The 17,548-nt window shown below is 35.9% G+C and overlaps 1 protein-coding gene across 1 annotated transcript; it reads right to left on the reverse strand.

The window, feature by feature from the left end:
- Positions 1-543: 543 nt before the first annotated feature.
- Positions 544-1,587, reverse strand: LOC138378951 (putative P2Y purinoceptor 10). The gene has a single exon (XM_069464248.1). It carries the CDS (start codon positions 1,585-1,587, stop codon positions 544-546), a length of 1,044 nt encoding a protein of 347 aa, XP_069320349.1.
- Positions 1,588-17,548: the final 15,961 nt, after the last annotated feature.

Here is a 17,548-nt window from a genome sequence, read left to right on the forward strand (position 1 = left end):
AAATATGTTAGAACACAATTTTATTTTGTTTTTAAGATGTATGTGTTGTGTGTGAATCTCATGATACTTTTGAGATATTTGGAGTTCATCTGAATTGTTTGTTTATCCAAGGAAAGAAAAGAAAAAAATCTCACATATATTCCAAATTATAAAGATATAAATTCCCATAACTCATATTAATATTAAAAAGCCTTTCCTCTTTAGTATACCTTGTTTAAATAGTGTACATTTTCTAAATAAAGCTGGGGTCATATTGCTCTGATGCATACTTTTCAATATTTGGACAATTCACCTGTCCACCTGTTTTCAATTTACATTTTGTTTCTCTCAGGAAATGCTGAAAAGATTGGACCTGCTGCTGGGAAACAGGTGTGCAATTCATTCTGTTGCTCATCACTTTCTGTAAAGAAATATATTTTCTCACATACTCCATGGAACAATATGTTTCCATTTAGACAGAAAATACAGGCATAAAGGAAAATTCTTCAACCTGACATAGCTAAACTGATAGAGCATATAGATTATTCTAACTAATTATTTGATTTACATTGTCTTAGAATCATCCAAACATTCGAGAGACATAGTTTGAAGATCTTCCTTCCTCTGATGAATTTCCAAAGCACTGTCCTTGCATCTCACACACGACTGAAAAAACAAGCTGCCACGTTCTGAAACTTGATCACGAAATTCTGAAGTCATAAAATAATATACAATGGGATCAAGACAACAATTCAGATTTGCAAGACACAGGGAAATAATGTGGAAACATAGAGTGCTCTTAATAAAGGAGCAATTTGAAAAGACATGTTGTTTCACCAACATGAAGAATGGGAAGTTGATATGGTAAGGGGTGAAACACACAATAAACACCAGTGCACACATCAGGACCATTTTCAAAGCCTTTTTTCTCTCTTTGGTATTCTGAGGAGGAACTTGAAATTCTCTTAAAGATTTTCTCATTTTCCATGTGCAATAAGTAATAATTACCACAGGCAATACAAACCCTCCAAGTTCAGCTACAGTTACCATGCCAATGGAGGAAGTCATGCTAATGTGGTGAAGTCCTAAATCAGCAAAGCAGGATTCCGTGTTGTTGGATAAGCCAGAGCTTCTCAGAATGGGAAGTGGCAAACAGGCAGTCCCCACGATGACCCAGATGGCAGCACTGATGCCCACATCATATCTACGTTTCCAGTCTCTGGCCCTGAAGGGCTTGAGGAGAAAGAAGCACCTCTGAAGGCTGATGCATGTCAGGAAACAAATGCTGGCATACATGTTGAGATACTTCAGGTAGAAGCACAGTAGGCAAAGGGGCCTCTGGAAAGGCCAGTGGTGGCTGATGTAATAGTAAATCCGGAGGGGTAAGGACAGCACGTGAGCAAGGTCAGCCACAGAGAGGTTGATCATGAAAATGATGGCTTTATTTTTCTTGCTGATGAAGCGACACAGAACCCACAAGGCAGTGGTGTTGGCCAGAAGACCAGGAATGAATATGAGGATGTAGGTGGTTGCATAGAGGGAGTACTGAAATGGCATTTGAAGATCAGGGCACTTTGCTCTTGTACTGTTTGTGCTGTTACTTCCCATCTTAAGGAGTTATGTTCTTTCCTTAGGGAAAGCATTAGAGTGACGATTTCTGCAGAAAATAGAGTAAAAATAGGGTCAAGGGCATGTCAGTCCATGTTTGAGTATACAAATATATTTGTTTCCTACCAAAGAAGTATTCAAGTGTGAACTGTTATCAATTCAAAAGGTCTTATCTATGTAAACTGAAAATAGCATGCCAATCTACAAATGGGTCACAGTATTAAAGAAGATAATTTCAGGAATCAAAAAGATCTTGATTTTCCCCTTAGTAGTAAAAAGGAGCAATCAAACTTGCAGACTTAACCAACAGGCAAGACTTCACTGCAAAATAGCCCCTAGACATACTTCCTATACTCTTGTGGAGTTCCACATTTTAGTTTTATAGTTGTCTCCATCTATGTTTTCAAAGTTTGAGATCTAATTGAATTTTTTTATTTCAGCTTATTATGGGGGTACAAAAGTTCAGGTTATATATATTGCCCTTGTCCCGCCCATCCCCCCGAGTCAGAGCTTCAAGCGTGTCCATTCCCCAGACATTGTGCATCGCACTCATCATGTAGTTATACCCCCATCCCCTTCCCCCACCCCCCCATCGGCCTGAGACAGAACATTCAAGTGTGTTCATTCCCCAGACAGTGTGCAACACGCTATTCATGTAGGTATACACCCATCCTCTCCCCCACCCCCCACCTCAGTCCGAAACCCAATTGGTATTAGAAGAGAGAAAGTTTAATCCCTTTTCAATTGCAATCGTATAAAGGATTAGGTGACTTCCAAAGTGAGTCTATGAGTCTACGAACATTATTGCTTTGGGCCAAAAACCGCTATAATGCAGCTCATTTTTACCCTTTAAAATGACATTTTACCCAAATGTTTGGTATTTTGAGAAAATATGGCATGCATCTGATTGCAGAAACAAAAGGAAAATGTGATTTTAATATTGTCTTTTACTTTTTATTGCTCGCAAAGGCAGTTAGTTTGCCATACGTTTTATGGAATGAAAGAAATAAAGAAACAGCCTTAACATTAACTACCTACTACTCAAGTGCAAAAGTAAATTCACATTTTGCGACAATTCGAAATATGAGTTTGGAAAGCAGTATAGGATTTAAGACAGCGTCTACTCAACCTTAAACACAACCAATTATAAAATGTAAAAATGCAGTCAACCCACGCACAGCCCACACAGTGCCAAACAATCTATCTGATGCGTTTGCACTGACTACATGGGACTTCTAGATAGACTGCATTTACTGAACTGACAGTTCATTGCAAACAACCAGCTCATTCAGGCAAACAGCTACTTTGTAAGATATTTTTCCCCTGAATTGACCATTTTGCTGAATCAGTCATTTAGTCTAGCATGTCGAACATAGAGCCAATGGCACCTTTTATTTTGTGGTTTATTTGTCCACTGAACTAACTAAAATAATTGATCTCATGTTTTCTATATTCAGTCTAAATAAAAAAAAAATCACATGCAAACTTGAACCAGAACTAATCTTGAAAGAAAATTAAGGAACAGTTAATACACATGAAGTCTTCCCTGATAATCTTTGGTTTGGTTATAAAAAATGATGGAAAATCATTGAATGCCTACTTTGAGCCAAGTGTTATGCTAAGTACTTTATATACACTCCCTCAATCAATCTATGACAGTAATTCTATCAAACAATAAAATATTCTCACTATTTTACAGATGGGGAAACTAAAACAAGGCTTACTTTCTCCATGAAGTCTTTCCTGACCTCTCTAAACCCCAAGTCACTTCTCTGGCCTCAGAGTGTCCATAGTTCTGATCATTTTCTTTAGTGAGAGTGAACTTAACACACTCAACATACTGTGTTTATTTGTCTTACCATGGGTCCATTTTGTTGTCCTAAATAGACAGCAATTTTCTACATATCAAAGACATATTCCCTTCTCCCTTTCCTCATGGTAAAGTGTCTAGAATATATTAAGGGTTCACTATGTGTTTATTGAGTGAATAACTGCATGCATGGTGGATGGATGAATTTGGGGGGAGGAGGGAAGATCCCAAAGAGATGAAGGACAATGAGCATCTTTGGGTGGGAGTCGGGGATTAGAATTTAGTGGGGGATTAGAATTTAGCTGTGATGTTTGACTTCACCACCAGGTGTCATAAGTATACCAACGTTCAAATATCTTGACATTTAACAATTTATTTAAAAATCCCATTAAGGAAGAAATATTGCTAAGGGAGAGAAGTACCAACAACTTCGTATGTAATTTCAGAAATAAAATCCTTTAAAGAGTATTTGAGAGAGCTTGGGTTTATTTTATTTTTTGCAGCCTTCACATGTCCTCATATAGCAATATGATGAAATAAAAAAAGTAAAGATAGTTTGGCTTCTAAATGCATTATAGATTCCAAGAATATTAGAGTTGTTAAAGGCCATCAAGATGTTCTGAGTCAGTTACTTTGTATCTGGAAAAAAAGCCAGAAAAAGGGAGACTAAAATTTCCAAATTCACACGAGAAGTTAGTGACAAAGGCTGAACCAGGATCTCTTGCCTCCCACTATACAGTAATTTCCACTTTTCCAAAAACTTCCAAGGTGAAAACCATATTTTCGTAATTATCTAATAATAAAACAAATGTTCAGAAACAAACCAATGCCAGATTTTAGGCCAATAACCTTGACAGTGAAATGTTACAGCAAGAGGGGTTAGTTCTTTCCAAATATTCTAAAAAAAATACAGTTTTTTTTGAAAAATGAATATTTCTAGTCCCTGACAATAAGACTATGTACAAAGCTTGCTTAATATTCTTAGATTATGTTGTTTTAAACCTTTTATTATTTTTTCACAACAGAAATAGAGTTTAACATTAGAAAACAGAGATAAGCAAAATCAAAACAAATTTATATATACATACATATAACCAGAATTTCCATTGCTAACATTTTAGTGTATAACCTTCCATACTTATTTTTTTCCTACGCATGTGGAGGTATAAATGAATACATATATAGCTATTTTAACCAAATTTGATTTATAAACATATTTCCTTTTATAGTCATAGTTTTTAATCATTCAATCATAATTATTATAAATATACTTCCATTTCAATAAACAGACATCTAAATAATCATTTTTATGAATACTTAGAATTCGATCAGATTTACTTACCACAATTTTTTTAACTAGTGAACATTAAGGTACATTCCCATTTTTTCACTATTACAAACAGTACCTTGATAAACATTCACCCATCTTTGTACATTTGAGCAACTATCCCCTTTGGATAAGTTCTTAAAAGAGGAATTTCTAGGCTTTTGGTATGTAATGCCAAATTTCCTCCAGGAAGAAATCTTATGGGAAATTTCAAAACTAATGCTCTTTCCCATAACATCACAATGTCAAATATATTGGTTTTCAAAATACCAAATTCTGTTTAGCTGGAGAAAGAAGTATGCTGTAGAGAATTCTGACATTCTTAATTTTTTTATTTTTTATTTTTTTCATTTTTTTTATTCTTATTTCAGCATATTGTGGGGGTACAAAAGTTTAGGTTACGGATACAGCCCTTGCCCCCAACCCCCCTGAGTCAGAGCTTTAAATGTGTCCATCCCCTAGACAGTGCATATCACACTCATTATGTATGTATACACCCATCCCCTCCCCACCCAACATCTTCCCGACACCCCATCAATGGTATTACTAAATGTGCTCTTAGGTGATGATCAGGGAAACCAATTTGATGGTGAGCACATGTGGTGCTTATTTTTCCATTCTTGGGATACTTCACTTAGTAGAATGGGTTCCAACTCTTTCCAGGAAAATACAAGAGGTGCTATATCACCATTGTTTCTTATAGCTGAGCTCTCACTCTCTCTGATCCACCCTGAGCAGGCCTAATAGCCCGCAGCCGTTTCCAGGTTAGAGTCCCCTAATTAGTTTTTGCCTCCGTCAATCTGGACCTGCTGAGTGGTAGAGGCAATTTACCTGTCTCCTAACTGCCTCCAGCGGTGGCCCAGACCAGTCCCTCCCCCACTAAGCACAGTCCTGGCACAGGGCTCAGGAGATCAAGATGCTTCCCGCTAATGTCTCCTCTCCACAGATCCCCACATCTCCCATGGTGATTTTGCACCGACTTCAGGCAGATCCCTGTCTGAGTGGGTGTGGAGGCCAGTGGGGAAGCAAGACATTCTCCTCTGGGACTAATCCCACCTCACTCGCTGGCGAGGCAGGCGCAGCCGTCCCATGCTCTACTCTCCATTGTTTGTCTCACACTCTCCAGATTTTCATGATCTTATCTCCTGTTCACCTTTTCTTTTTTTTGCTTTTTGTGTCTCACACTGATTCTCCGTGGATTCACAACGCTGTTCTTGACGGGGAGCGATCCACTCACATGTAGCAGGTCGAGATCTATGCCTTCCTCTCTGGGAGCAGGAATCCAGGAGGTCACCTCCACTCTGGCATCTTTTCTTCCTCTCTGGGCATTTATAGTATTCAAAGATAATGTTTTGTATTTCCATGGTGCATGTTGTGACCTATCCTTTTTCATTTCTAATTGAGTTTATTAGAGTCCTTTTCCTTTGAGTTCTTGTCAATCTGGCAAGAAGGCTGTCAATTTTGTTTATCTTTATGAAAAACCAGATTTTTGTTTTGTTGATCTTCTGTATAGTTCTTGTATTCTCAATTTCATTTACTTCTGCTTTGATCTTAGTTATTAGTTATTTCTTTTCTTCTGCTAGTTTTGGAATTGATTTTCTCTTCCTTTTCCAATTCCTTGAGACTGTTTATTAGATTGTTCATTTTTGAACTTTCTGTTTTTTGGATGTGAGCATTTAATGCTGTTAGTTTTCCACTCAGGAATGCTTTTGCTGTATCCCACAGATTTTTATAACTTGTGTCCCTGTTATCATTTAGTTCAAAGAATCTTTTGATTCTCCTCTGTATTTCCTCCTTGACCCAATAGTTATTCAACAATAGATTGTTCAATTTCCATGACGTTGTGAATTGGTGAGTGCTTCTATTGGAATTGAACTCTAATTTTATGCCACTATGATTAGAGAAGATACACGGTATAATTTGTATTACTTTGAATTTGTCAAGGTCTGATTTGTGGCCTAGTATGTGATGAATTTTGGAGAAAGTTTCATGAGCTGATGAGAAGAATGTATATTCGGCTTTATTTGGGTGAAATGTTCTGTAGAGGTCTGTCAGACCTTTTTGTTCTAGAGTTCTGTTGAAGTCCATTATTTCTTTGCTTATTTTCTGTTTGGAAGATCTGTCCAGTTCATTCAGTGAGGTGTTCATTTAGTGAAGTCCCCGGCTACTATGGTGTTATTGTTTATGGTGCTATTTAGATCAGACAGGGTTTGCTTTATGTATCTGGGTGCTCCTGAGTTGGGTGCATAAATACTAAGAATTATTAATTCTTCTTGTTGGATCTTCCCTTTCACCATTATACAGTGGCCTTCTCTGTCCTTTCTTACTTTTGCTATTTTAAAGCTTATGTTACATGAAATAAGTATAGCTACCCCTGCTTTCTTTTGTCTTCCATTTGCCTGGAGGATTGTTTCCCATCCCTTGACCTTGAGCCTGAAAGCATCTTTGTGGGTTAGATGCATTTTCTGTAGATAGCAGATACTAGGCTTATGGATTTTTATTCACTCTGCCAGTTTATGTCTCTTCATAGGACAATTTAAGCCATTCACATTCATTGAGAGGATTTATATTTGAGGTAGATTTCCATTAATATTGTTGGGTGAATTCCTATTGTTTTGTTTTACTCCTTGAGCCATCATGGAGTCCAGGTTCTAGACTTTAACTTTTGAGTGATTTTACCCTGGGGAGAGTGTCTAATGTGCTATTCAGTGTGTAATGCAGGTCTAAGTACTTCCTGTAGGGCTGGTGTGGTCTTTGCAAATTCCATCAGTGATTGCTTGTCTGGGAAGGTCTTTATTTCTCCCTCATAGATGAAACTTAATTTTTGCAGATAGAGAATTCTAGATTGGGCATTATTCTGTTTTAGAAGATTTAGGGTATGCACCCAATGCCTTCTGGCTTGTAAAGTTTCAGTTGAGAAGTCTGCAGTTAGTCTGATGGGTTTTCCTTTGTAGGTTATCTGCTATTTTTGCCTGACTGCTGAATGAATTGTTTTTTTCGTGTTTATTTTGGTCAATTTAATAACTATGTGATGTGGTGATTGCCTTTTCACATTGAGTCTCCCAGGAGTTCTGTGTGTTTCTTGTATCTGGATATCTAGATTTCTGGCCAGGCCAGACATATTTTCCTCCAGTATTCCATGAAATAACTTTTCCAGTGCTTGTGTATTTTCTTCTTCTCTCTCTGGGATGCCAATGATTCTTATATTTGGCTTCTTTACATAATCCCACATTTCTTGTATGTTTTGGTCTTGTCTCTTGTTTCTCTGTTCTTATCTTCATCTGATTTGTTTAGCACATAGGCATTATCTTCAAGCTCTGAGATTGTTTCCTCTGCATGATCCATTCTGTTCTTAAGGCTTTCCACTGTGTTTTGAGGTTCCTTAAATGCCTCTTTCATTTCCAAGATTTCTCTTTGGTTTTTCCATAGTATTTCAATTTCTTTAGAGAATTTTTAATTCATTTCCTATATTGTTCTTATGGCTTCTTTATGTTGGGTTTCTATTTTTTCTTCAATTCCATAGAGTTTTGTTACAATCTGTATTGGAAATTCTTCCTCTGTCAGCTTAATCATATCATGTAAGTTGGTATCTATTGATGGAGATCCAATATTTTCTTTAAGGGGTGGATTTTCTCTCTGATCTTTCATGTTTCTTGTGTTCTTTTGCTGATTCTTTCTCATCAGGCTACTTTGTCAAGAACTGGGCGTCCTAAGGCTGGTTTATAGCTTTAACTCCAAGTCTCTGAAGGGACATTCCTTGATGGTGCTGGGGAGTTTTGCTCTGGTCCTGTATTGCCTTAGAGGTAGGTGTTTTAGCCTGTTGGTTTGTCTCTGACCTGTTGTCTTCACCTCTTGCCAAAGGAGATTACTGAGTTTGGACCCCTTGCTTAGTCTCCCAGGTGGTGAATCACTCTTGTGTGTGACTCCACTGCTCTCCACTAGGTTGAGATTGAAGGCACTGTGTTGGGCTATGAGTTTACCCTCTCTTTTGTTGCTTGTACTTTACATGAAGGAGTCGATTATCAAGGTATTCCAATACCTTTGTATTGGGTTCTAAACCCTCAAATGGAGTATACAAGTGCCCCAGTCTTTGGGAAATGTCTTGTCACTCCCAAGGGTTACTTTAGCCCTGTTGCCACTTCAGGTGGGATAAGAAGAGCAACAAGTACCTGTGAGCCTGAGAGCATATACTTCTGTGTTTGCTTGATCTGCTGCTAGGGGAGAGCTGCTAATATGTTATTTAGGGCACTTTCACCACACTTGTGAGGCATCTCCAGGTGGGGAGTGTCAACTGGTGCAATTGCTAAGGACTCTGGCCAAGATTTTCCTTCCCAGACCACAAGCTCCAAAGCTGGCAGTGGCCTGGGCACCAAGGGTGAGCCCTAGTGTTATATTCTTATCAGATGATCAAAACCAACCCACTGGACCGAATCAACAGTCTGTCCCCTTTTGCTTAGTTCTAAGGTCTCACAGATTCATGCCAGTCACACAGAGAAAGTAACTTTTCTCCTTTCTCCCTGCCTCCAAGGGTGGGATCTGCCTTGCCAGAGGGGAAGTCAAGCTGCCGGGCTGGAGGAGGGGCGCTACCTAAGGCCACTGTGCATCTCAGCCCAGAAAGCGGCCTCCCTCACTATTCCACCCCTCCAAGGGTGGGGTCTGTCCCTTAGGCACCTTCTTTTTCACTTTAGACATGAAAAAACTCACAGGAAAATTTGTAGCCTAACTTTTATAAATGTGTAGTATAATCTGACCTATTTATCTACATTTAACCATTTCTCCTGTCTAGACCACGTGGAAAAAGCGATAGTAGAACAAAACAGAAACATAATAAAAATATTGAATTGTGTTTAGGTTTTGGAAAACAAACTTCCAAGATCATATGTTTAAAAGAAAAAGAAAGTTTCTGCAACTGAAAAAGCTTTCTTAACGCCATGATGAAAAGCTAAACTTTTAATAGATTTTTTTTAACTACAATGGATTCTTCAGCAAAGCTCAATAAACTTATTCTTGAAACATTCTTATCCAACTGATTTAATTTAAAATTTATTATTCATTTTCAGAGTAACCACTGTTTTATAGTTTATGCATTTATATGAATAATGTATCCAAAAATTCAAAACTACTATAAGACAAAACAAGTATTATAGAAAAATGAGCTATGTCTTCTCAGAATTCCTACTTTCTTCTCCTTGAGAATCAGAAACTTGAAAACAGTAAGTGCAATCAAGACAAAAAATGCATTTGTCTTAATAAATTTTCATTAGCTTTCAAACTCTAGCTGGTAAGTAAACACTTTGTTAATTTATGACTGATTTTCATTTTTAAAAGGGAAAATGTATTTTCTGATTTTATTTTCCCCCCAGCTTATAAACTTTCTCCCACAACAAATTTAAAATTCTTTGTCACCTGATGCCAATATGTTTTTTTTTAATCATTTTTAATTCAGTTTTTTGGATAGTTAATATAGTATATTATTTCCAACTAAAGGCTTTGGAGTCAAATGGATCTGAGTTTGAATATAAGTTTCTCTGCTTATGAGTTGTGTTTCCTAATTTATCTGATCCACATTTTCTTCCACTGCACAATGTATATCATTATTTTGTACATTCAAAGAGGTAAGCTAATTTATGCAATGCATGTATCTGGTACATAGTGATTTCATAACTAGTGTTGTTATTATTGTAATTCATTTTATGTAACTTTTCCAAGTCATTAAAGAAGGTAAAATATAAATACATTTCAATGTCCAGCTTAAGTTCAATGTACCCCAAGAAGCTATTCTTGTCTTCTCTAGTCTTTGGTGATCTCAACTTTGTTGGGATTTTTGAAGTATCTAGCAACTTATACCACATGGCATCACTAAAGAATAATTAAATTTACTGAACATTTACTATGTGCCAAGTGCATGTATGTATATATAATATCACTTAATCCTCATGATAATCCCATAAGGAAGGAGATACTGTCTTTATGTCCATTTGACCATTGACAAATGGTCTATTTTTTTTGCCCATGATTAAGCTGCTAGTTTATAATGGAACAGGGATTTCAATCCAATGAATCTGATTCCACAGCCCACATTATGTTCTATTACCCTCCACTAGTACATTATTTGCTAGTGTGTCTAGGGTGTTGGCCTTAAGTGTGAGCTCCTTGACAAATATCTTATCTTATCTCCTCTGAAACATAGCCTAAACCAGCAGTGGGCAGAGAATCATATCCTGGAAATACCACTGCAGACATTCATGGCTTGGCCACTGGCCTTTCCAGGATTTTTCCAGTTTTCTTTCCAGTCATGTATTTAAACTATGTTTTCTAGGGACTCTGATCCTTAAACTTGTTTTGCAAATAGAAAGCTTCATTTATTTCATTGAAAAAGTTCAGCCTTTCCAGAAATACTAGCTCTACAAAGAGCTTCTAATTAGATGGTAATCCCTCCATACTGCAGACAACATCGTCTTTTCTCCAACTGCAGGATTATGAACATCTCTGCCTGGTAATAACTGCTAGTAGAAATAGAGACAGCTGCTGCTTTCAGATAACAAAAGGCTTGGGAGTGGAATAGTCTCACTCCATTATGCTTCTTTGGCTATTGTTGAATTTGATGTTCTTACTGAGGACTGATCCAGCAGAGATGGTTATGGAGCACTACTTCCCCAGAAAGCAACAAGAACTGTAAAGTTACCTGCTTCTATAAAGCCTGCCTTATTGGCCCCAGTGATAGAGGATTCTAGGCACATAAAATAAAAATAATCATTTGAATTTTCACATTCATGATCTCATTTGGTGAGGCATTTGAAGTAACTTTCCTAGGAATAAAAAGATCCTCTTGCTAATTAGACTTTGAAATGTGGCTAGAAATCAGCACTCTCACTCTAATAATTATTTTATTTCACCTGGATGCCTCCTTGATGGGAAAATAATGTACTGAGTGTACCTCCCCCAAACCAGGTACACTGATGGTAAGGGAAGGCATGGGACAGATGACTTGTGGTTAGGTGGGAAGGAGAGATGGGAATCAAAAGGAATTCCTGACTACACTAATTTAGCCATTCCCATCATCCTCTAGCAGTAACAGTGAGGCTACAGGGTCCCTTAAGGACTTAGTGTCCTTCCTTTAGTTATCTCTTTTCATGTACCTCCAAGTGCAAAGGTTTCCTTATCTGGGCCTCAAAACACCTTCTCTGTAAATATAATGGATATTAATTAATTACTTTAACATTTTTCATGCCTTCAATGTGTTAGGCACTTTTCTAGGCACAGATTATTCTAGATAAGATAGTATAGATACAGACATAGTCTCTGCCTTCATGAAGTTTGTAATCTCATTGTACTATATCCACCCCATCTTTTCTACCCAATAAAATCCTACCCATCCATCAAAGTTCCATTTATGTCATACCTCCTTAATGAAGGCTTCTTTGAATGTCATCCCACTAGCAATTGTCCTTTCACACCCTTACTGCTGTAGTTCCTTTCTAACAATAGATTCAACAATGTAATGAACCAACTCACACTGAAATGTTGGTGACTGGTTATAGCTTAAACTAACATTCCTTACAAAGATATTTGTACTTAAGGGAAAAATATTGAAGAAAAGTAATGACTTAATTCAAAGTATCAAATGGTAGAATTTCAAACATCAAAACCACAAACTTAAAGATACTTTGGGGTTAAGGGGCTATTTGCACCCCTCAAATCATAACTATTGTACTTAAATGTATAAATCCAGCCCTGCCAAAAAGCTTACGGTCCATTGCTGATGGTAACACAAAGGACTATCCTATCTATAGTCAGTTGTATTATTTCTCTGGTCTCATTTATACTCGGGACTAGTGACCTTGGAGAATAAGTTAAGATCTAGACAGGGAGAGCAGTGAGTAACTTTGCAGCAAAACTCCAGTACCCCCTGCAGATTCCAAAAGACCTTCAAAACTGGAAATTTTTCATTTGCTTCCTGTTACATGACTGCAAGAAGATACAATGATTAGTGGCTCAGGCCCATCGTGGTAAAATAAAATGTTTTCTTCTCATTCTAGGCCCACTGTCTTGTATCACTCAGACCTCAAGAGTGGTCAAATTTAGTTTGCTAAGGAACTGAATGGGTAACATTCCTTTGATAATACAGCACAGTGGTGAAGAGCATAGGTGTTTTTTTTATTTGTTTGTTTGTTTTTCAAACTATCTCTGTTTGGATACTGGCTCTGCCACCTACTAATTCTGGGCAAGTGCCATTACCTCCATGTGCCTTAATTTCTTCATTTTTAAAATCAAAATAACAGAGTTACGAGTGCCTATCCTACAGTAAGCATTTAATAGATATCATCTATTATCATTATTATTTAGCAATTACCTGGCCTATAGTATGTCCTTCCAAAAGGTCAATTGACAAGGTCATACTGCATTGGTCAAAGGGTCTTGGGAAACTACAAAAGGAACAATAAAGAGATTGGGGCAAAAACAGACTGGTCTCTCTGGCTGGAATACTACCCAGCCCTGGGAGATGCAGCAGTTATAGAATACTTACACATTTATTTAAGAATATGACACTGACATGCATTAAATTTTTTGTTGTTAGGTTTTCTTATGGAATATTTTGCTTATCTTCAGCTAAACTTAACAGTTAGAAAATAATAGTTCTTGAAGAGAATCCAGGGATTATCTAGTTTATCACCTCTGTGATGAAAATAACTAAACTACAGCCCCAAAACTTAAAAGCCCTGTTCCAAATTACAGAAAATTCAGACAAAACTAGGTCTAGAATCCATGCCTTTTGACTCTCTGTTCATTGTACTCTTTCCACCCTACCTTGTTATTTAATATTTAATTATATTAGATTTAAATTTTCTATAATTATTTCACATTTCACATCTGTTAATCTCCATTCTTCCCCAAGTCTAGATGTTGCCACACTGTAAACACAGAGTAGGTCTTCAATAAAGACTAATAGATATGTTGATTACATTTGAGGATATCTTGGTCACTCAAGAGATGATATCTAAGGAACCACTGCAAGAATATCACCATACTGACTTGGAAGACTATCTTCTGGGACTATGTAAGAACACATAACACGTTTACCACTCAAATATCCCACAGGATTGAGTAAAGTTTCTGAATACATAGACTCTGGTTCATTGTAAAACCTAATATCACAAACATGAAAAGTTATAAGGATACTGAGTTACAAGCCAGAGAGAATAGAACAAGCTGGTTTTAGGTCTATCATGTCTTCCTTCCAGTGCTCCTTTCCTCATTTTTTAGTGGCACACTCATTCCCATTCCATACCCAGTGTCCATGGCTTCTCAGTATTCTTAGCGCATTGAAACCTACAATTAAGCAAAATAATTCATCCTAAGACATAAATGACCAACAATAGTTGTTACTGTATCCAAAGTAAGTTATAATTTAGGAGGCATAAAACTCATACCTAATTTATTTCAGATATTTTTCTCATCAAATACTCCAATGGCATTCTTGTTGTCAAATTCAATAGATTCATATATTACCTCATAATACCTGGCCTCTGCTCAGCATTTGATTCTATTAACAACTTTACTTCTTGAAATATTTTCTATCTTTAGATTTTGTGATTCTATACTTTTCTCTTTTCCTGCTTTGTCTGACTGATCCTTACCTTCTTCTGAATTTTCTGCTGTTAATTCCAAAAATAGTGGTGTTCTCCAAGTTTTGTCTTCAGCCTTTTCTTGTTACCCTAACTACTTTCTTTAGGCTATCTTATCTACTCCTGTATCTTTATTTACTGTGTAGAAGCTCATGATTCCCAAATCCGAAACTCCAGTCTACAGTTATCACCTAAATTCTAGATATACACATACATAGATACATACAAACTTATATATAGATATAAGTACCTATTGGATTAATTATGTTCCATATGCATTTTAGATTGAAACTTTTAAAATAAGGTATAAAATTTCTGCACAAAGCATGTTCCTTTCTTACTGCAACATAATTCACAATTGCAAAGATGTGGAATCAATTCAGATGCCCATCAATACATGAGTGGTAAAAATTTCTTGAAACAAATGAAAATAAAAACGCAGCATAGCAAAAAATATGGAATACAGGGAAAACAAAAGTAAGAAAAAATTATATAAGTAAACACCTATATTAAAAAATAGAAAGATTTCAAGTAAAAAAATGATGCACCTCAAGGCACTGCAAAAGCAAGAAAAAACAAAACTCAAAGTTAGAAGAAGGAGAGAAATAAAAAAACAAAAATAAAGATCAAGATCAGAACAAAAATAAAATTGGAACTAAACAAAATACAAAAGATCAATAAAACAAAGTGTTGATTTTAGAAACTATATATAAAATCAGCAACCCTTAGCTAGATTAATTAAATAAAAGATAGTCAAAATAAATAAGATCAGAAATGAAAAAGGAGACATAACAGCTGAGTCCACAGAAATACAAAGGATCATTAGAGACTATTATGAAAAATCATATGCCAACAAATTGGAAAACCTAGAAGAATTGATAAATTCCTGGGATCATAAAACCTACCAAGATTCTACCATAAAGAAATAGATAACCTGAACCTATCAATAATGAGTAATGTAACCAAAGTATTAAAAAGTCTTCTATACAAGAAAACCCCAGCAGCTAATGACTTCATGGACGAATTCTACCACACATGTAAAGAACTAATACCAGTCCTACTCAAACTCTTCAAAAAAATTGAAGGGGAGGAAATAATTCCAGACTCATTCTACAAAGCCAGTATTACCCTGATACCAAAATCAGATAAGGACACAGCAGTAACAAATGAAAACTACAGGACAATATGACTGGTAAACATGGAAGCCAAAATCATCAACAAAATATTAGTAAAATGAATACAACAACACATAAAAATATCATTCACCATGATCAAGTGAGATTCATCCCAGGGATGCAAGGACAGTTCAGCATAAGCAAATCAAAAAATGTGATCCATCACATTAACAATCAACAAAGTGAACAGACATCCTAGACAATGATAGAAAATATTGGAAAACTATCCATCTAGTAAGGTACTAACTGCCATTATATGTAAGTAACTCAAAAAACTCAATGGCCAAAAAAACTTAATACTCCAATAAAAAATAGGCAAAAGATTTGAATAGACATTTCTCAAAAAAGACATACAAATGGATAATAGGTGTATGAAATGATGCTCAACATAACTAATAATCAGGGAAATTAACATAAAAACAATGAGATATCACTTTACACTTGTTAAAATGGCTTTTATAAAAAAATAAAAAAATCTGGCAAGGATGTAGAGAAAATGGAATGATCATACACATTTTCTGGGAATGTAAATTGGTACAGATATTATGGAAAACAGTATGGAGGTTCTTCAAAAACTACAAATATAAATACTACATGATCCAGCAATCCCACTGCTGTGTATATATCCAAAAGAAAGAATATCAGCACATCAAAGATATGTGTACACTCCTATGTTTATTGCAGCACTATTCTCAATAGCCAAAATATATAATCAACCTAAGTGCCCATCAACAGGATAAGGAAAATGTGGCACATATACACAATGTAATATTATATAGCCATAAAAAAATGAAATCCTGTCATTTTCAGCAACATGGATGGAACTTGTATTCATTATGGCAAGTGAAATAAGCCAGGCACAGAAAAATAAATATCACATGTTCTCAGTCATATGCAGAAACTAAAATTTGATTTCATGTAGGCAGAGAGTTGATTGGTGGTTACCAGAGACTGGGAAGGGTAGAAAGGAGGAGGGATGAAGAGGAATTGGTTAATGGTTACAAAAATACAGTTAGGAGGAATAAGATCTAGTTAGTTAAAATACACACACACACAACCTACTAAGCTCAAAAACTAAACTAAAACAAACAACAAATTAAATAAAACGGTACACAAGAAAATGTCTACATAACACAAATGAAAACAGAAATGGAGAATTAAAGGCAAATGTTATAATACCACAAGATAATAATAAAACAAATAAAAAATAGTAGATGCACATCCAACCTTATTTGTAATATTATTAAATATAAATGAATTAAATGCTCCAATTAAAAAGCAGAGATTAATAGAATGGATTAAAACAAACAACTATATCCAACCATATGCTGCCTACAGAGACACACATTAGACTGACTCAAAGACACAAATAAGTTGAAACTATAAGAAAGTTAAAGATATGCCATGTAACTGTAAACAAAAGAGAGCTAGAGAGGCCATATTAATATCAGACAAAATAGACTTTAAACAAAAATTGCTATTAAAGACAAAGGATATTATATCAATGATAAAAGAGGCATTTGATCAGGAAGAGGTAGCACTTAAAACATATATGTACTTAAAATATAATCCCAAAATATAAGGAGTAAAAACTGACAGAAATAGAAAGAGAAATAGACAATTCAGCAATAATAGTTGGAGACTTCAATACACTACTTTCAACAATAGCTAGAACAACTTGGCAGAAGATTAACAAGGATGCATAAGACTTGAGCAGCAGTATAACCAATTAAACCTAACAGATAATGACCGAAAACTCCACCCAACAACAGCAGAATATATATTCTTCCCAAGTGCACATGGAACATTCTCCAAGAGAGAACATATATCAAGCTATAAAACAAGCATTGATAAATTTAAAAAGGTTGATATCACAAAAAGTATGTTCTCTGGCCATAACAGAATGGAATTAAAATGAATAAGAGGGCCATTCTGGAAATTCACAAATATGAGTAAATTTTAAAACACATTCTTAAATGACAAATGGGCCAAAGGAAAAATTACAAGGGAAATTAGAAAATAC

The sequence above is a fragment of the Eulemur rufifrons genome, chromosome 30, assembly GCF_041146395.1.
Source record: "Eulemur rufifrons isolate Redbay chromosome 30, OSU_ERuf_1, whole genome shotgun sequence".
NCBI classification, from domain to species: domain Eukaryota; kingdom Metazoa; phylum Chordata; class Mammalia; order Primates; family Lemuridae; genus Eulemur; species Eulemur rufifrons.